General features: G+C 40.1%; 1 protein-coding gene across 2 annotated transcripts in view; it reads left to right on the top strand.

Annotated features, from left to right (window-relative positions):
* The window catches only part of LOC124778018 (zinc finger protein ubi-d4), a 249,386-nt gene that overhangs the window by 179,946 nt on the left and 49,545 nt on the right, over positions 1-19,895 (top strand). For both annotated transcript variants that reach the window (XM_047253596.1, XM_047253595.1), the window contains 2 exons: positions 7,584-7,816; positions 19,624-19,762. In XM_047253596.1, coding sequence (XP_047109552.1) covers positions 7,584-7,816; positions 19,624-19,762 — 372 coding nt within the window. The remainder of the gene's footprint in view (positions 1-7,583; positions 7,817-19,623; positions 19,763-19,895) is intronic.

The raw sequence follows: 19,895 nt of genomic DNA, 5'->3' as shown, positions 1-19,895 counted from the left end.
CATCCTACCCAAGCTACTGCCCACCCCCTCCTAAAGTGATGTTCAATCGCCCACCCAACCTCCACAACATCCTAGTCAATCCCTACCTCACTGGCAGTCCCAACCCCATGCCACAAGGATCATATTCATGTGGGAGACCCAGGTGCAAAACCTGCCCAATCCACCCACCCAACACTTCCTATTCCACTCCTGTCAAAGATCTGTCCTACCCGATCAGATGCCGTGCCACTTGTGAAAGCAGCCATGTCATTTAACAGCTATGCTGCTATCGTTGAAAAGCTTTTTATATTGGTATGACTACCAACCAACAGTCCACCAGGATGAACGCTACCTTCAAAATGTGGCCAAGAGCAAAGTAGTCCATCCTGTGACACACCATGCTGCTGAATGTAACACACTTGATTTCAATGGCTGCTTCACTACCTGAGCCATCTGGACCTTTCCCTCCACCACCAGCTTTTCTGAACTGTGCAGATAGGAGTTATCCTTACAAAACGTTCTCCACTCCTGTAATTATCCTAGATTCAACCTACGGTAACATACTGTTCCTACCCCCTCCACCCAACAGTTTCCATCCCCCTCTGTCCTTCCCATTCTCATCTCCCACGCTGTTTATTTGCAGCCCTCTGCCAATGCATCCGCTCGTCTTTCCCTTCTCATCTCGTTTTTTGTTCCTTTTTCCTCACCTCCCTGTCCCACAACCTCGTGACACTGTGCCTGTTCATAGTCTAGTCCCTGCACACACCACCAGACAGTGTTCATCTCTCTCCACACCCGTACACTACTATCCCTTCCCCTTCCCCATCTCCATCCCCTCCAGATTGCTGCTTGCATTCCTTGTGATGCTGCATTCCAGCCCAAGATCCTGGAGCTGGTGGTTGTCTGTGCACGAGAAGTGCTTATGTGCACGCTTGTGTGTGTGTGTGTGTGTGTGTGTGTGTGTGTGTGTGTGTGTGTGTTTTACTGATAAAGACTGTGGCTGAAATCTGTATGTGAGTGTCTTTTAATTAGGCCTGTCATCAACTTTGTGTCTCTTCTTTACGGTAAGTAGCAATCTGCCTTTTCCTACATTGTTGATAAACAAGATACTGTCTTATTTGTGCCTCTCGGTGACAGGCCCTCATGCCACAGAAAGCAGGCTACAGTCACACATACAGCACCTGTGCTGGGTGGAGATGCTCTGCAGCTTCAAAAAGCCCCAGAAAGAACCCATCAGGATGGCAAAACTTCTCAGACTTATGACATCATCTAGTAAAATGTTTGACAAAAACATTTCAGGCTAATGATATTGTCACTTTCCTTCCTGCGATGTTGTCGAAATTGCTAAACTGTGCAGATAATTACTAGGGTCTGAGATCTGAGATTTATTTTGTCTCTTCCTCTGTTTTTTTCTTTTTTGGTGTCAAATTGTCATCAGAACTATAACTATCAGGCATCTCGTTGGAAGTGTCATGTACATCTTCAAGAGATTTGTCTAAGTGAAGAGGTCTCTTAAGTCCTTAAGGGGGTATTCATTGAGAAAATGAATGTATAGAATATAGTGTCATATGCTGTAGTGCTTATTCTGTTGCATTACGAAGAAAATAATTATGTATTAAAGTCGATCTTGCTACCTGAGTCATTGTTTTTAAAGTCAATCTTACCACGTAAGTTTGTGTTAACATTTTCCTCCAAGTTGTATCCTTTTTGCAAACAAAACCCATATATTTCTCCCTCCCCCCCCCCCCCCCCCCCATCCCACCCCCCACCCCCCTCCCTGCCCCTCCCACAATAGTTGGTACAGACTCCTGTTGTACATTTTTATCACAGGGTATAGTGTGCCAAGTCCAGACAGAAATATATACCACACTATTTTCACTGGACTGTTCTCATCACTGCAGTGGAAAGTGAATCACTAGCATTATGACTTAACAAACAGTACCGTGCTCAGTGCCTGAATATATGATCTTAAAGCAAGTGTTACTGTTTCATATCTCTTGACAGACTGGGAATTGTCCTCAGATCCTTATGACTAACTCAGTTTGACCACTCTTGGATATCACTTAGTTTATACAGCAGACACAGATATAAGACAATTGTAATCAGGGCTTTAATTGGAAAATTATAACGTCTGGTATTCACCAAATTTTTCGAAATTTCCCCCTTTTTTGGGGGGGGGGGGGGGGCGGCTTTCTCTGATGATCACCTCCCATTTGCCATCTGGATTTCACATATAGCGATTGGCGAAATCCAGAAAAAAGGAAGTCCATTTACATTGATGAACATCAAATTAGCCAAATGATCCACCAAAATGGTACTACTTAAAAAGGAGTTACAATCTCATTCATGGAGCTATGCAGGGGTTCCCACTCAGGTGTTCATATAGCAATAATGTTTGAAGCACAAAGCAATGGCAATAGAACCTGATGCTTCCTTTTAGTATTTCTGTTTTTCTTGTAGTCCCTGAAAGCTCTTGTAACTCCCCTATTGTTTGTAGATACGAACTATATTTTCTTCTCCATATATTAAATCTAGCTTCTTGGGCCATCCAAATGGACTTAACACTTTTAGATGCAGGTGATGTTATTATAGTTACTACTATTTTGCAAATTTTGATTTATGCCACTGTAAAAAGACTACTTAGTTAACAGTCGTGGTTCTAAATTGTTGATAAGGTTCCCATAAAACTATCATACATGAAAGATTTGTATTTTATTGGAGCTTGACAGAGGCACAGACTTGAATTTACATAATTTAGTCATATTGTTAGCAACTGTGTCATAATGGCCATAATTTTGCTGCAATAATTGAAACGCTCTAACAGTTCTTTTTATCCATTTACATTATGTTGGCAGTCTCATTTCCCTCTTTTGAAGATCACATGAGAGACCAGCTAATTCTATCAATGCATCCAACATTATTCCTAAATTTTCCACAAACTCTGTACTTCGTAAATATTTCTGTAAACCACAATATTTGGCTCTTTCTTTCTGATCTCTTGTAGCATCATTCTCATCCATATCAAAATGGGAATATAAACTCTCAAAGTTTTCCCGTACAGTTTGTAGAGATATTTTAATTGATGAAATCCACCAAATTGTGAAAATTTTGATCAATATCCAACATTAGTTGCCCCAAAGCTTTTGCATAGGTGTTTAGTTCCTTTTGTTTTTTAGCAGATTGATTGTATATAACATACAGTTTTTCTACAAATACCTGAAAGCAATTTATTCCATTGATTTCTCTGATGGAATCATTAATAGCTACCTATAGTCTGTTGCTGCTGAAGTGCAAGGTAAATAATTTTTTTTTATATTGTGCTCATCAATGTTGAGGCACCATCCCAGGAAAACATATCAGACATTCTTTTAAACAGTCTACATTCAGTCTAAATAAGTTGAGCTTTTTAAGAAAGGCAGTAATACTCTCTAGATCAGTCAGGTCTAGAAACATAATTTGACAACTGTCACTATCCTTCACAGAAAATTTTAAACACACAACTAGTGCCTACATTTTGCATAGTGTGATAGATTTATCTCTTAATGTGCTTATTTTCTGTCTGTTGTCTATAATATGTATCACAATCATTTCTCATATACTTTTAGCAACATGACTTGTGAGGTTAGTGCAAGAGAAATTTGTTGAAGGATTCTTCCCATATTAAACCTGTTAAGATATTGGAGATCTGTCTCAGCTGGTTTATCAGAATAAGGTCTCTGATATTTTGCAATTTTGTAAGATGTTCTAAAAAACACGAGCAGTGGTGTCAACTTCTTTTTGTTGCATTGTTGTAACACTTTGTTCTAAGTATAGCTCTTTGCTTAATTCTACTATTTCTGAGGCAGATATGTATGATGTACTTAATTTATATTCACAATTTTTTCCTCAAACTATGTGGTGGTTTTTTTTTTTTGCGTCCATTCCTGCAAAATGTGATCCCGAGTCTTGTTAGGAATAAAATTTGCTTCTGAATGTATGTTACATCATAACCTACCTTTGTTAATAAATATCCATAAGTTCTCAGTATTAAAATAATTCCACTGATCTGAGGTCCAACAAGGAGACAAAAGAGTGGTATCATTGAGTGAACCTGTTACACAGTTTATTGCACAACTTTTAGAGGTACATATTGTACATTCCACTGTGGCAGGTCTTCTCATTTCACTTTTGGCACAGTCACTATCTTTATTCAAAATATTTGCAGTATTACTTTCACATTTACCAGTTTCATGACATTTAGTTGTTTTAACGACTTTTTTTCTTCTTACTTCATGAGAAAGTACACAACATCTGATACCTAACAAGTCACAGTACTTGCTGCTATTGCAACTTAGAATCCGTCTCAAACATAACCTAATTCTAGATATAATGTCTTGTTATATAAAACAGATTAAATCTTTGTGTCAATTCTAAGCAGTAAAGTATTGTACTGACTGTTACCAATTAACATTTAATCATGAAAACTCCAGTTTGGAATATCAACAATATTAGGGAAAGGAAAAATTGCTACTCACTCATAAGGTGACACAGATTGCAGACAGGCACAACGAAAAGACTGTTATGTGTTTAACTTTTGGCCAAAACCTTCTTCAGAAAAGGAAATACACACAAATTCATAAAAGCAAGCACATATGATCGCCATCTCTGACAGCTCGGACTGGAATGCAACTGTGTCATTGAGAAGCAGTCTGGATTGGGACAAGGATAGCAGGGTGAGAGAAGAGTGCTGTCTAGTGGAGCATGCATGGACTAGATGGAGGCATGGGAGGGCTAAACAGCCATGTCATATACCAGCTCTACTGCAATCATTGCACATCTTATTAAATTGATATGAAAACCTACCAGCTGTCCACCGGGATGAATGGGCCATTGGCAAACTGTGGCCAAGAGCATGCTTGAACATCCTGTGGTACAACATGTGCTGAAAATAACATGCTTGATTTCAATAGCTGCTTCACAACCTTGGCCATCTGGATCCTCCCCTCCCCACCACCACCTTTTCTGAACTGCCTAGATGCAAGTTATCCTTAAAACACATTAACCACTCCCAAAATTATCCCGGCCTTAACCTATAGCAACCTATTGTCCCCACACCCTCCACCCAACAGTTTCTGCCTCCTCTGTCCTATCATTTTCTCCCTGTTCATGTCTCCACACCCTCATTGTGTGACCCCCATATGCCAACACACTTGCCAATGCACCTTCCCCACTCCTTTCCTTTTCCACTCCCCATTTCCTGCCCCTGCCCCCTCCATATCCCTTCCCCACAACCTCCCGATGCAATGCCTGGCAGTCTTCCCATACCTCCGTCTAGGCTCTGCATGCTACACTAGACAGCACTCTTCTCTCTCCCCACCTGTATCCTGCTAGCCCTCCACCTTCCCTGTCCTAATACAGATTTCCACTCAACGTGACACAGATTTTCACTCAACGTGACAGTCTGAGCTGCCAGAGATGGCAGTCATGTTTTCTTGAGGTGTGTGTGTGTGTGTGTGTGTGTGTGTGTGTGTGTGTGTGTCCCACCCATTATTAGGTGTATCATGTGAGATTATTTTCTGTTATCTGACTGATTCTGTAAATTTATAGAATTTTTAAGGACTTGTAGGATTGCTGTCTGTACCACCATAGATTTGTGGGTCTCAGGACTTCTGGTATTCTTGGGCAATTCTATAACTAATGGTATGCAGTGTTAGTGGGTACTTGCCTGGCTACATCCAAGATCATAAGCCAGAAAATTGTAGCAAAATGCAGGAAGACAATTCAGGGGATCAACTATTGGTGGAGGGTTGATAGTTGACTCTGATAATAAATAAATGCAACGTATTGCACATAAGCAGGCAGGAAGACTCATTATGAATGTTTAATATTGGTTATCAGACTGGAACCCATGCCAGGTACGGTTAACAGATATAGAGAAGATCCAGAGAAGAGTGGCACATTTTGTCATGGGTTCATGCAGTACCCATAAGAACAGCATAGAAATGCCATCAAACTATAGTGTTACAGTCTTCAAGGTAGGCATTGTGCATCATGTAAAGGTATTACTCTTAAATTTCTGAGATTGTACAAGCCAAGAATAGAAAACATAAACTGGGCATTACTGTTGTCAACCGTAAGTACCTTGAGTGAATGGTGCACATTTGTTACCAAACAAGACAAACAGCACAAACTCTCTACACTTGTATTGTTGTGCCATTATTTTCAGTGCAATTCAGAAACAAAGATAAACAGGAGTAAGAAATGAAATGTGATTACCATGTAATGAGTCAGAGGAGACCAAAAGTCCCTTATTCTAAATTGCTCAGAAAATATCCTTGAACAATCTGTAAAATTTTGTTGGTGGAGTTGGGTTTCATGTTGTAAATAAAACAGCTCATCCAGATGGATGTAAGTAGGTAGGCATGCACATCATTTTATAACAACATTTGAGTATTCAGAGACATGATAAATGGCAGAATAATGCAGCAGTTTAAAGGAACTCTTTTCAATTTATTATATCTACTTTGAAATTACGTGCTAAACTGTTTGGTGGCATAGCTCTGCCCACCCAACCTTAAACATATTTTCATATATTTTAAGCCTTTTTATAGTCATATATCTGTTAGTGTATCAAATAGCTTCTGCAATTAAATTTCATCGGAGGTAGATTCATCTTGAATTAGTTATTCTCAGTGATAAATGTAATCGTACTCAGAATGGGCATCTGAGGTATTTTAATATTTCCTGTTTATTAACAATAATGTGAAATATGCTAGATTGATACTTTCTACATAGAGCAAGTGTTGAGTGGCATGCAGGCCCTTTGAATGAAGATTGTTATGAATTATAAGCTATCAGATAGAGTTCTTCCTTGGTGCACATGTGACCACTGTTATTTCCAGATGTTAAGGCCCAATGCCAGACCTCAGCATCTGGAGATGGCAGTGGCCGTGTGTGTGTGTGTGTGTGTGTGTGTGTGTGTGTGTGTGTGTGTTTGAAGGAGTCTGTGCAATAGCTTATAACGTCTAACAGTCTTCTTTCTTCATCTGTTGAATGGTGTCTCCCCTATGTGGTGTGTAGCCGTGTATCCTATTTCAGACTGTTGTTACTCCATCTCAGATTTTCCAATATTAAATTTTGTTACTACATGTTATTTACTCCCTCCCTAGTCTTATATTGCTGTTGTCATATATTTAATGATAATTAACTTTCATTATTTCGTATATGCTGTTTGTGCTGACGTTATTAAAAGTTTTGGTGAATATTAAATATATGTTTTGTACTGTCATGATGTAACCAAATTATACCTTATGCATATTGTTGCTGTTTACTTTGCTTCTTGTTTTGTTTTAATGTAATTAGTGCATTGTTTTCCCCATTACTTCACCCTAATACTGCATCAACCATATTGTTGTCATTCATTTATAATGTAAGGTTACAACACGCATTAATAATGGAAAGCCTGTATAATAATGCAAGAAATCCCCCCCCCCCCCCCAAAAAAAAGTCAGGCTTCTGTTTAATGAATATGAGTTATTTTATACATAGGATATTATGCTCCAAATTGTAATTGACATGAATGCAAATATGTATATAGTTTTAAAAAAATATGTATATGCCCTCAGGTGGGAGTTCTCGGCGCGGCAGACAGTCTCAGGTGCAGTCACCGGTTCCCCCTGTGTCTTCACAACCTCAACAACCACCACAACAACCACCACCAACGCAACCACCACCTCATGCTCCAGTGCTCTCAGTTGTACCACCACCTGTTGTGCCACCAATGGTGCCTGAAGAGACACCAAGTACAATTACTACGTCACCAGCTGCTCCAATACTTGATAAGAAACCTGCTACAGATGTGAGTATTAGTTTAATTATCATTAATAACTGTTTATATTTAGTTTAGTTAACACTTCACATTTCGCTGATAGACTGGTGTGTTAAAGCTTACTATCACACATTCTAAGAACTTGTGTTTAAAATTTTGCAAGAGGCATGTTTTGTATTTAATAGAGGAGCATATGGGAGTGTACAAATGTTGATACTGTGTGAATTCCAGTTAGTGTGAGGTGGCAGAAGGGCCACTATTCTGTCTCCCATTATCTTTGTACATCTTCCCCGCAGAGGTGAAGTAATTGCCTGTCATTATGATATTCATTAAGATAAGGAGGTTACAGACGTGCTTTCAGATGCCCACTGGCTCAAAAAATTTTCAGTACTTTACAGGGCATAAACATTTAAAATAGTGTTTCAGACCAAGAGTTTATCGGTGGTGAATAGCAAGCTTTATGAGATGGGAACCGGCCAGGTACAGTTAAGGGAATAACTGCCACCTGCAATTTATAACTGAAGGCTTAGAGCTATTGTTTTAGAATCAGCAACACTAGGACTATCTTGTATATGGGGATACCCTTATGTAGGAAAGCATTCTCCTGACAGGTTGCAAGTATTTGGTGTGAGTCAGACACACAGAGCTTTGAGACAGGCCATGTGCATCCTCCTTTTACATCAAAATTTTCAGACCATGAGACACAGTTGTTGAAACATGGACAGCATGGTATGTTGTATGGATGTGATAAAATTAAAAATCCTGTAGGATGACTCAGGTCTGTATATTCTAGGACAGTACATAGACAAGTTCTGTGGACTTCAACCTGCCATTTGAGGTGATGACAGATTTACATTTTTGTGGTTTTGAGATGTGTGGATTATGGTGCTAGAGGATTCCAGTTATTTTACAGATTCTGTTTGTTATTGGAGATAAAGACATGTCAAACAGTTGGAAAGAGCCCTATTCTCTCTACCATATATACCAGGTTTTTGTGGGTTTGAGATGTGTGTATTATGATGCTGAAGGTTTCCAGGTCATTTTACAGATTCTATTTTGAGATTGGAGATAGAAGACTAATGTCAGATAGTTGAAAAGAGCCCTCTACCATATACAGTAGTTAAATATGCACTATGCCAGTCGAATCTTCACCCACAGTTATCATGCATAGAATGGGTAGCATACAACTCTTTAGGCTTATGTTCAAAGTTTCCAAATACAAAGTAGTTCAGCTGAATATCTGAATCTGTGATGGAGACCTGGAGCAGCCTGAGATTTTTTATTTAGCTTTTAGTGTCTGTTAATACATTGATTTATTTGAATCCAATCTATTGTTATATGCTGCACCCCCCACCCTCTCTCTCTCTCTCTCTCTCTCTCTCTCTCTCTCTCTCTCTCTCTCTCTCTCTGCCACACACACACACACACACACACACAGAGAGAGAGAGAGAGTTGATGACTGCAACACCTGATAGTAATATGTTGAAAGAAGTGGTATGGGTTGAGGGGTATGGCAGGAAAGATAAATCGAGACATGGACTCCAAAAGACCCTTAGCACTTCATCTTCGATACTGCGAAACAAATATCTTCTACTGCAAGTTCCTTGCTTTCCATGTTTTGGGAAGAGGTAGTATGGCCCAAGATAAGAAAAAATTGTATAGTAAACATGGGCTCTAAAGCTCATAGCTCTTAAGCTATACTTTTCAGAGCCCATGTTTGCTAGGCTTTTTTGCTTCGACTGATCATTCCTGTCATATTCCTGGATATTGTTCAGATTAGATTAGATTTACTTCCATTCCAATTGATCCGTATTGAGGTGGTCCTCCAGGATGTAGAACATGTCAGAAAATTGTTATTGAATTTCAATAACATTGTAAAATCTTACTCTTCTCTCCCTGTGGATGATGAATCACCATTTATTGTAGGTTCTAGAGAACAAGTGGTTTCAGATATGGGTTCAGCAGTTCCACCACTTACATTAGTGGTAGCAGCAATGCACAGTACTTTCCTACACTGAAGTAAGCTGGTTAATATGTTCTTAGACATCATTAAAGCAAAAGACAGAATCTGAAAATGAAATAACCTCTAACAATAGCCTATAACAATTCCAGTAAATGTTCACCAAAGTGGATACAGTCATTGGTTGTTCGATAGATGAGTTACAAGCACTCCTAGTTTATAATAAAAGTAACGAAATTTTGGAAGTAATGGTGGATGGTGAAGATAATGCAGTTCAAAGTATGAATAAACAAAAAACCCCTAGAGATTTTTTTCTATATAATGGTTGAAGATGGAGGAAAAATAAAGCAAAAGGAAGTTGAACAATTGTTTACATAATATCTCTCATGGTAGACAACTTCCCAAAACTAGTACAGAGTATTTATTCTGCTTTCCACAAAGGGAGACAAGCAAGGCATAAGAAACTATAGACCTGCCAGCCTCCTGCCCGAAATGTAAAATCATTCATGAAAATTATCATCAGCTATATAGAAGACAGATTTTCATGAGACAAATAAGCAAACTGACATTAGAAATGGATACAACATACTGGCCCATTTACAGGTCGTGAACACAATTACAGAACAGAGTAATGAGTGTTAATTACAACTATGTCTGAGATTCATACAGGGATATGATCCTTCAGCATCAACACAGCGCTGCCAGCATGTCTTCCACTGTTCGTACCCCTTCTGGAAGGCCTCGGGCATCATGCTGTCAAGGGCTCTCGTCAAAGTCTGTTGGATGGCGTTGATGGAGTCAAATCGCTTCCCTTTTAGGCCTGTCTTGAGTCGGGGGAAGAAGAAAAAGTCATTTGGAGCCAAGTTGGGGCTGTAGGGTGGCTGCAGCAGTGTTTTCACGTTAAACTTGACCAAAACTTCGGCGGCGGCGCACGGTGTGTGAGCGGGTGCTTTGTCGTGGCAGAGAATCCAATCGCCCTTGATTGCCGGGCGAACGCGGCGAACTCGATCCCTCAAACGGCAGAGCACTCCAGCATAAAAGTCACCTGTGACACTCTGTCCACGAGCAACAAACTCCTTGTGAATCACTCCTTTACCATTCAGAGAGAGAGAGAGAGAGAGAGAGAGAAATAAAATCAGCATGCACGTCACACACAACTTGCTCATGCGAGCTTTCTTTGGCTTCGGTGAGGAAGCAGCATGCCATTCTGAGCTTTGACGCTTTGACTCAGGATCATACTTGTAGACCCAGGTCTCATCACCAGTAACCACTTTCTCCAGAAGGTTCAGATCGACATTCAGCCATTGGAGCATTTCCTGGGAACAGTCATGCGCTGTTTCTTCTGATCCACTGACAAAACTTTTGGCACACACTTTTCGCATCATCAAATTCTCCGTGACAGTCCTCCACACCATACTCTGACTGAGTCCCAGTTCATCGGCAATTAATCTAGTACTAAGACGACAGTCATTGTTTAGAAGTTCCCGCTCTCTCCACATTTTGATCTGTTCGACGTGATGATGGCCTCCCAGAGCAGTAGTCGTCTTCAACATTCCCACGGCCATCTTTGAAACGTTTGTGCCACATGAAAACCATTGCACGGGACATAGCTTGTCCCTTAAAGACCTCTTCAATCATACCAAGAGTCTCCATAGTGGTTTTATTCAGTCGCACGCAAAACTTAGTTGCATAACGCTGCTCCAAGTGCTGCTCCATTTTTGCCTCTCCCACTTTTCGACCAAGGTCAATGACATGCACTCACACTGCAAGCGATGTGCACTCTCCAGGGTTCCAGAGGCAACTGCTTCAGTGTCAGTTTGTTCCCTGAGACCCCCCACTACTTCACCCACCCAGCAGAACCAGTCCACATGCACTCCCCTACTCAGAAATGAATCAGTCTTGAAACTTCTGAATCACACTTTGTAAGTTGAGAAATGTTTTGGATCCATTTCAACCAAATCTGTAGTAACAACTTGTGAGAAAGAAGACATTAACTGAAACTATATTAGTACATCAGTTAATCTCAATGATTAAGCTTCTGTTAGTCTTGATCAGTATAGTGAAAGAAGAGACATCAGACAAGGAGATGTCATAGCACTAAAATTATTTTCAGAAGTCATCGAAGAAGTTTTCTGATCATTAGACTGGACACACAAAGAAATTTGTCATAATGAAGCATATCTGACCACCACCTTCCTTTTGCTGGTCAGCATAGTACTATTTGAATACATTGTGAAAAATGAAAGTGTGTGCTGGACCATGGCTCGAACCCAGATCTCTTGCTTATCATAAGCTATCACTTTAACTGCGAGACTATCTGAACTTCCTTCCAGGCCTTACCTGGTCACTGATGTTTCTCCTATTACTACTAATTACTACAAATAAAGGTTTTTCAGTGGAGTTTGTGGGAATGGTGCTACTGGGGTAATAGATTTGGTGGAGGACCACGACTTACCATGACATAGTGAACTGTACCAGTTTATTAAATAGGCTGAAGTGAACTGACTAGAGTCAGTTGGGATGAAATCAGTCTCTCTCTCTCTCTCTCTCTCTCTCTCTCTCTCTCTCTCTCTCTCTCTCTCTGACAGAGACTGAGAGACAGATTGAACGTAGTTAAGTATAAATCACAGTATTGGAGAAAAAACCTAGTTTAAGACAACCATTTAAAAGGTTATAATATTGTCATATTGTTTTCTCTGATGATGTGTACTACACTACCAGAAAAAACTGCAACACTAAAAAATAATTAATGTAGAGTAATGAAATTTCAAGAATACGGGCTATATAACAGATGTAGGTGATTAACATTGCAAGACCACACGGTACTGTTAAGCGTAAGACAAGCCATGCAGATGTGGAATGTTGATATATTAATAACTGGTTTAACCACCAGAGTATTAAATGAAAGCACACAAAGACGCATGCATTGTGTTGTACATGTGCCAGATGTCAGTTGGTGGGATGGAATTCCATGCATGTTGCACTTGGTCGGTCAATACAGGTACAGTTAATGCTATTAGTGGATGACGCTGGAGTTGTCGTCCAATGATATCCCAGGTGTGCTTGATTGGAGACAGATCTGGTGATCAAGCAGGCCAAGGCAACATGTTGACACACTATAGAGTAAGCTGGGTTACAACAGCGATGTTTGTTCAAGCGTTATCCTGTTGGAAAAAAACTTGGAATGTTCATGAATGGCAGTGTGGCAGGTCGAATCACCATACTGACATACAAATTTGCAGTCAGGGTGCATGGGGTTGGCACAAGAGTGCTTCTGCTGTCATACAAAATTGCAACCCAGACCATAACTGCAGGTGCAGGCCCAGTGTGTCCAGCACACACAGATTAGTTGCAGGCCCTGTTGGTCTCCTCCTAACCTCTGTACAGCCATCACTGGCACAGAGACAGAACCTGCTTTCATCAGGAGACACAACAGACTTCCATCCTGCCCTCCAATGAGCGCTCACATGACACCACTGAAGTCGCAAATAGTAGTGGTTTTGTGTCATAGGAATGCACGATACGGTTAGTCGGGCTAGGAGCTGTCCTTGAAGTAACCAATTTGTAACAGTTTCATTGCCACTGTGGTACCAACTGCTGCTCAGATTGCTGGTGCAGATCCTGTATGATTTGCCAGAGACACATGCCAAACGTGATGGTCTTTCCTCTCGGTAATGCCAAGTGGCCATCCAGAGCCCGGTATTCTTTCACTGTACAGTCTTATGACCGTTGCTGCCAGCAGTTATGTATGGTGGCTACATTCCTGCCATGTATTTGTGCAATATCACAGAAGGTAAATCCGGCTTCTCGTTGCCCTGTTACACGACCTCTTTCAAATTATGTGAGGTGTTGATAATGGCGTCTTTGTCACCTTAAAGGCATTCTTGACTAACATCAACTCACAACATCCAATTTCATAGGTAAAAAAAATCTAATATAATCCATAACACAAAAGTCGCAGAGCTTATACCTTTAGATTGACTGTAATGTGATTTCCAGTTTGGGTTAAAAATTTAGATAATTTTGTTTCATATTATTTCTAATTGTGTTGACAGACTTTGTGCAGTGCAAATTGGATGTATTGTGCAGGTAACCTGGTAGATGGGGCAACCACAGCTATGAGTATTCATCTTGGGTATTAATAACCAAGATTATTGTATCACCGATAGTGGTACAGTAATATAGGAGCAAAATACAGCTGAAGCGATTATTAATACCCAAGATGGATGTATTGTGTTTTTTCAGAGCTTATTGACAATTCATTTTCAGGGAACCAGTCATTAACGTTTTTAAGAAAATTATTTACCTTTTCAACTGTTGAGCTTACTCCATTACTTGTACTCACATGAAAGCGAAGATAAATATTTTTGTTTCTTGGATACATGATGACAGCTCATTTATATATAACAAGAAAAAGAGCAAACTTACTATTGAGTTCTTTGGTAAACCTGTAGCTACCAGCATTATTCCCCATTCTGGATATTCTGTTTCTTTGTGTACACTCCCTGGGTTTCTTAATGCATCAGTCTGCGTCCTTTTAGTTAGATGTGGGGAAAACTTGTTATCAACAAGATCTGTAATAATATTGAATCTTTTTTAGGAGAATTTTGTAAACTGCACAATCGGATGCTTTTGACAAAATTATGGGAAATACTAGTTTTTAGTATTTTGTCACTTAAATTTTATATAATCTGTTTTGTTAATTGAAAAATTCGTGTTCTTTTGAGAGACTGTCTTGAAATCCATATGGAGATTGACTAAGTGTCTTATATTGCCTACACTAAAAAAAGGGTGTATTCTAGGTATATAGATAACTGCTATGTCTTCAGAGAGAGCGCGAGCAAGCGAGCGTGCGCCCGCACACACACAGGGTCTCTGACACTCTACAGCTTTAGATTTTATCAAATAACAATGTTTTAGATTTTGTGCAACATGCTACTATCCAAAGGTGCTGAACATCTGCAGAACTATCATTAGAGTCATGAATAGAATTGAGCTGTGCAGACACACTTCCAAAAGTTTACTCCATTGGGTATCAGCGAATGAACATGTGCAAAATATCTTGCTATAGCTGTGCCCAAAACTGACAATTAGTCCTGGTGCAAAAATAGTTCACATTTTTGTCTGTATGTACAGTGAAAACTTAGAACATTTACCCTGCTTGTTATTTCGTATTGGTACTCACTTGTTGTTGTTGTTGTTGTCGTTGTCATCATCGTCATCTTCAGCCAGAAGATTATTGTTATGCAGCTCTCCGTACTAGTCTGTCTTGTGTGTTTCTCCATTTCTGTGCAACTACTGCAACCTTCATCCATTTGAATCTGCTTACCGTCATCAAATCTTTGTCCCTTACAATCCTCCACCTGCACCCCTCTACCCTCCATTATCAAATTAACTATTCGTTTATGCCTTAGGATGCATTCTACACGTGGTACACTGTGTATGTATTATTTGTATTAATTTCTACGCAATTTAGCAAGCTATTGTTCCGCACTGACTTGACAGGTATGTGTTGGTGGTACCATTTCTTTCTGTGCCTAAGAAGCAGGAAACATACTAGTAATGGAAAATTTTTTGTAAAGAACATTCCTAGATTTTCTCTGCCACAAGTGCTCAGCTTGATCATAGTTACAGTACTGTTTTGTGCAACTGAGGTGTAGTTAGCAAAGTAAGTCATAACTGGAACAATGCATCTGTTGCCAGTATTTCTTAGTTTGTTTGTGAGTCATTAATATCCCTCCACATAAACTGTGATGCAAAGGTCTTGAGTACATCTGAAGACTTTATGACTTTTTTTTTTTTTAATGTGGTAAGGAACAAGATAGTTAGGTACAAAGGTCAGTTTGGTGGTACTTAGGTCTTTCTCCTTTTGTCAGTAGAAGAACTATCTAAATCAGTAACTCAAATCACACTAAGTCTAAAAATAAACCATGGAGTACACTAGGAGAAAGATACTGTATCTACTATCTAGGGACAGCTCTGATAGGTGCAGGCCAGAGAGAGAGAGAGAGAGAGAGAGAGAGAGAGAGAGAGAGAGGGGGGGGGGGGGGGTGGCTGGAGGTTGTTAGGTTGTTGACATCTGTGAGGTCTCCCCTCTGGGAGTAACATGTTAAAATCTGATTACAGGGTATATACAACTGGGAAATCTGGTAAAAACCCGGGAATTTTTAAGAATTCCAGGAATTTTCCATTGTTTTAGTTTTCAGTTGTATTTTTGTAGTTTTGACTCATAAGAAACTGACTCTCTAACAAAGAATATAACTATATCTCACTACTGCTGAATAATACTGCAGCAATAAAACATAAACGAGAAAAAAAAAAAAAGAAACAAAACTAGAGTTGCAAAGGAAATGCTCCATTTGCAGCAACAAAACACACTGCACTCACAAGTGTCTGCCAACAGCAAAATGTGTCAAAGGCTTTAGGGCAAAGACTAGACAAAACTTCACAACAACAAATTATGAGCGTGATGTCACAGTTGTTTCCATTAGGTTCATTTGAGCAGATGCCAGCAGGCTCAAGCACAGTTGAGTTGCGTATGAGCAGTACCTTCTCTCCATGTCTCACTTCTGGGTACTTACAGTGTGCCTTTTAGCTATATCGGCAGTAGCAACAAGCCATATGCTACCAAGAAAAATTTTTCTCACACACCCAACCTCTCAGATTCGCGTACACGCAGATTAGTCTAAATTGTGGATGGGAGCGAGTAGTCCCCACTTGACCAGTGTTTATGTGTATTGATTTTGCTGTTTCCTCTTCATTTATAGCTCTCATGTCAAATGAACAAAAACGGATCTCTGTGGCTGGGAGCCATCAAGTGAATTAAAATACATACACATTATTACAGAAGGCTAAAGTATGTCATTAGTTACAGTTTTCCTTATTTCCACATTTTTGGCCGTCAAGTATCACCTTGCAGAAAATAATTATTTTTGTCAGTTTGTTAAAGAAATTTGGCTTTTATTAATCTTTCCTACTGAGGCAGTCAACTTATATGAAACGAAGTGTTTGATTCCACACTACAGGCTGGTTTCAACTGTTCACTGAATTTCAAATGCACGTATTCATCTTTTGGCACATACAGCCTTATGCCATAATGAAGAACCAATCATGAAATAATATAGAAGGAGTGTTCCAAGAAAAATTTACATCCCAGAGACCACACTGAAAAGCTTAATATCAGGTTGGGGCCTACTTCGTCAAGAATCTGAACATACGAATCTGTACTTTAAGCCAAATTATGCATTTTAGTATGGTTTATGAAATTCCAATGCTGTTGGAGTATCCTCTGATATCCTGTTTCATTTATGATGTAATTAAGATCTCTTAATCGTAGCTGTGCACTTGCAGTAATGCCTGTTTTCTGGCACTCTCTGGCAAATGGTGAAATGAACCTATTTCTAATGGGTAGCAGGAAAATATTGTGAATGGTTTTTGTTTTAGGGCACAAAAACAACTAGGGTCATATGCGCCTATGTCAAAACTGTGAAACACAAAGATAAAGAGAAGAGTTAAAAACAACTACACGTCGATCCCAATTGACAGAAAGAAGACAGTTAAAAACAGAGATGTGGAGAAAGGTCTATAAAATATGCCATAAAGAAACAGAGGTCCAGAACTAAAAATTAAATGGCCTTGGCCATATTGCTACAACAAATAAAAAGTAAAATTCCGTCGACAGCCCGGTTCATAGTTCGCTAAAACGGCCAATAACTCGGATGGCAAACCCAAGTGGGAATGTAAACAGTGCCATTTCATCAGGAAATGGTAGACAGTTAAAAGTTGGCTGCAGTGTTCACAAAGTGGTGGGGGAGCACCACTTAACAAATGACAATGGATAAAAAGGCAGTGCCCAATACCCAACCTAGTTAAAATGACCTCCTCGCAGTGGAAGGGCCGAGAAGATTTCGTCCAAGACACTGGGGAGAGGCTTCATAACCTGGAGCTAATTCCCATGGAGAGAGGAGCAGGGGATGCCAGAGTGACATCACCTCCTGACAGACACCAACACAGAGATCTTCGGAGGGAATATTTGAACTAGTGGGCTGAGGTGCAAGGACTGCAGCCTTGGCAGCAGTGTCAGCAGCCTTGTTTTCTGTCAGACTGACATGACCAGGAACCCACATAAACAGCACAGTGGCTCCATCAAGAGTGAGGAAGTGACAGTTTTCCTCGACTCGTTGCACTAATGGATGGGCGGTGTATAAGGCACAGAGGCTTTGAAGGGCGCTGAGAGAGTCTGAGCAGATGACACAATTTAAATTCTGTGTTGCCGGATGTACTCCGTGGCCTGATACAGGGCGAAGAGGTCTGCTGTAAATACTGAGCACTGTGCCGGAAGCCAATACTGAACAACATCGGTGCAAGTGATGAAGGCACACCAACACTACAGTCAGTCCGAGAGCCATCCAGTGCACACAAAGGTACAGTCATGAAGTTCCATGTGAAGGTCATGTAAATGAAGGCAACAGAGGGAGGTTGGGGTAGTAGTGTCCTTAGTAAGCAATTGAAGGCCAAGATGAACATGGGCCGCTGTATGAAGCCAAGATGATGGAAGGTTCACACCCACCAGGAAAGTTGCAGGTAGTGTGAAGTTTAGGTGCTGGAATACGGATGCCTCAGTCCAACAAGGAACTGGGACACAGTGAGGTAAAGAGGAAGTTTGATGAATGGAACATTCTGCAGCAGTAAGGAAAACGTTTGTAAGATAGTCCACCTGGTCATCACAACTGGGGAAATCTTGTTTGTCGACTGTCACCAGGGAGGAGTAAAGCTGCCAGTCGGCCATACTAAGCCGTCATTTGGGTGTGCACGCAGGTGGGGTACAAGTCAGAAAATGGGTAGCACATTGGAAATGATCAATTGAGTAGATGTCGGAAAGAATGGACCACTCGATTGCAAATGGTGGTTTGAAAAGCGTTGCTTTCAAAGAAAATTTTCTTTTACGCAAGATAAATTATGTTGTGTATGAGGATGTGCGATGAATTTCTTAAATCACACAGCATCTAACTCTCATTTAAAACTTAACATTTTGAGGACTGGCCACTTAGAAGGATTTTGAGCCCAGAAAACGAGACACATGTGTCATTATTGAAGTTTTACTGGCATTTGTGTGATAGGTCTGTGACTGTAACACATGCAGAAAATGACCAACATTATAAGTAAAGGCTTAGCTTTTCTTGTAGCTTATTGATCTTCGAGACCAATATTATATGAAGAAGCCTAGCTTTTCTTGTAGCTACACCATGTATATTAAATTAAACCATTGACTTTTCCTATTTGTGTGTTCGCGCTACTTAACAGTGATGATGCTATTGGCTGTCTACGTCACGTGCCCTATGCTCTGAATATGCGCTGTCATCGGCTGTCGAGATTACTTGACATGAGCTATGACTGCCTTACAAGAGGACATTGCAATCTCGATTTCAATGCTTCAGAAACTGACGTGCTGTTTTTGGTGGAATTCGAGTTTGTACTTTCATAATACAAAAATATGCAGCATATCGTAATGCGAAAATATGCAGCGCACTTGTTGTTGCGCATCTAGGATCTTTCAGATATGTTCTACGTCAGTTTATAGAACTTTAACCATTCAAACGGTTGATACGTTTTACAGTTCCGAGGGAAAGAATACTGTCACTTAACATGGAAAAAATGTATTTTCATCTGTGGGTAATTTGGGAAAAATCCAGGAATTTTTTTCCTTGTCCGTGTAGACATGCCAGATTAACAAATTACCAATGCCTGATCTCATTTGAATTATATAATTTGATGCAGATGATAAAATACATCTGCATAGACAGAAATAATTGTGAATTAATATTGTACATGGTGGCAAAAATAAAACTGACCTGAAAAGCAATTTTATTTTTCATAGGTAATGACATTGATGCCAGAAGAAAAGGACCGCGCTGCACCTTCCCCTTATTGTGATTTCTGTCTTGGTGATGCCCAGGAGAATAAGAAGACTGGGCATTCAGAGGAACTGGTGTCCTGTTCAGACTGTGGACGCTCAGGTAGGCGGACAACCCCACCTCCTTCTCGGAGAGCCCGTGGTAAAGGACGATCACGTCGGAAAAATGATCCATTTTTTGTTGCTGAAAGCAGTTGATTCTTTTCTTTTTCGTAATGCTTCCCAGAATTATAGCC

The sequence above is a fragment of the Schistocerca piceifrons genome, chromosome 2 (assembly GCF_021461385.2).
Source record: "Schistocerca piceifrons isolate TAMUIC-IGC-003096 chromosome 2, iqSchPice1.1, whole genome shotgun sequence".
Classification (NCBI taxonomy): Eukaryota; Metazoa; Arthropoda; class Insecta; order Orthoptera; family Acrididae; genus Schistocerca; species Schistocerca piceifrons.
Note: the sequence above shows the minus strand (reverse complement) of the source record. Positions and strands in the feature narration are given on the sequence as shown.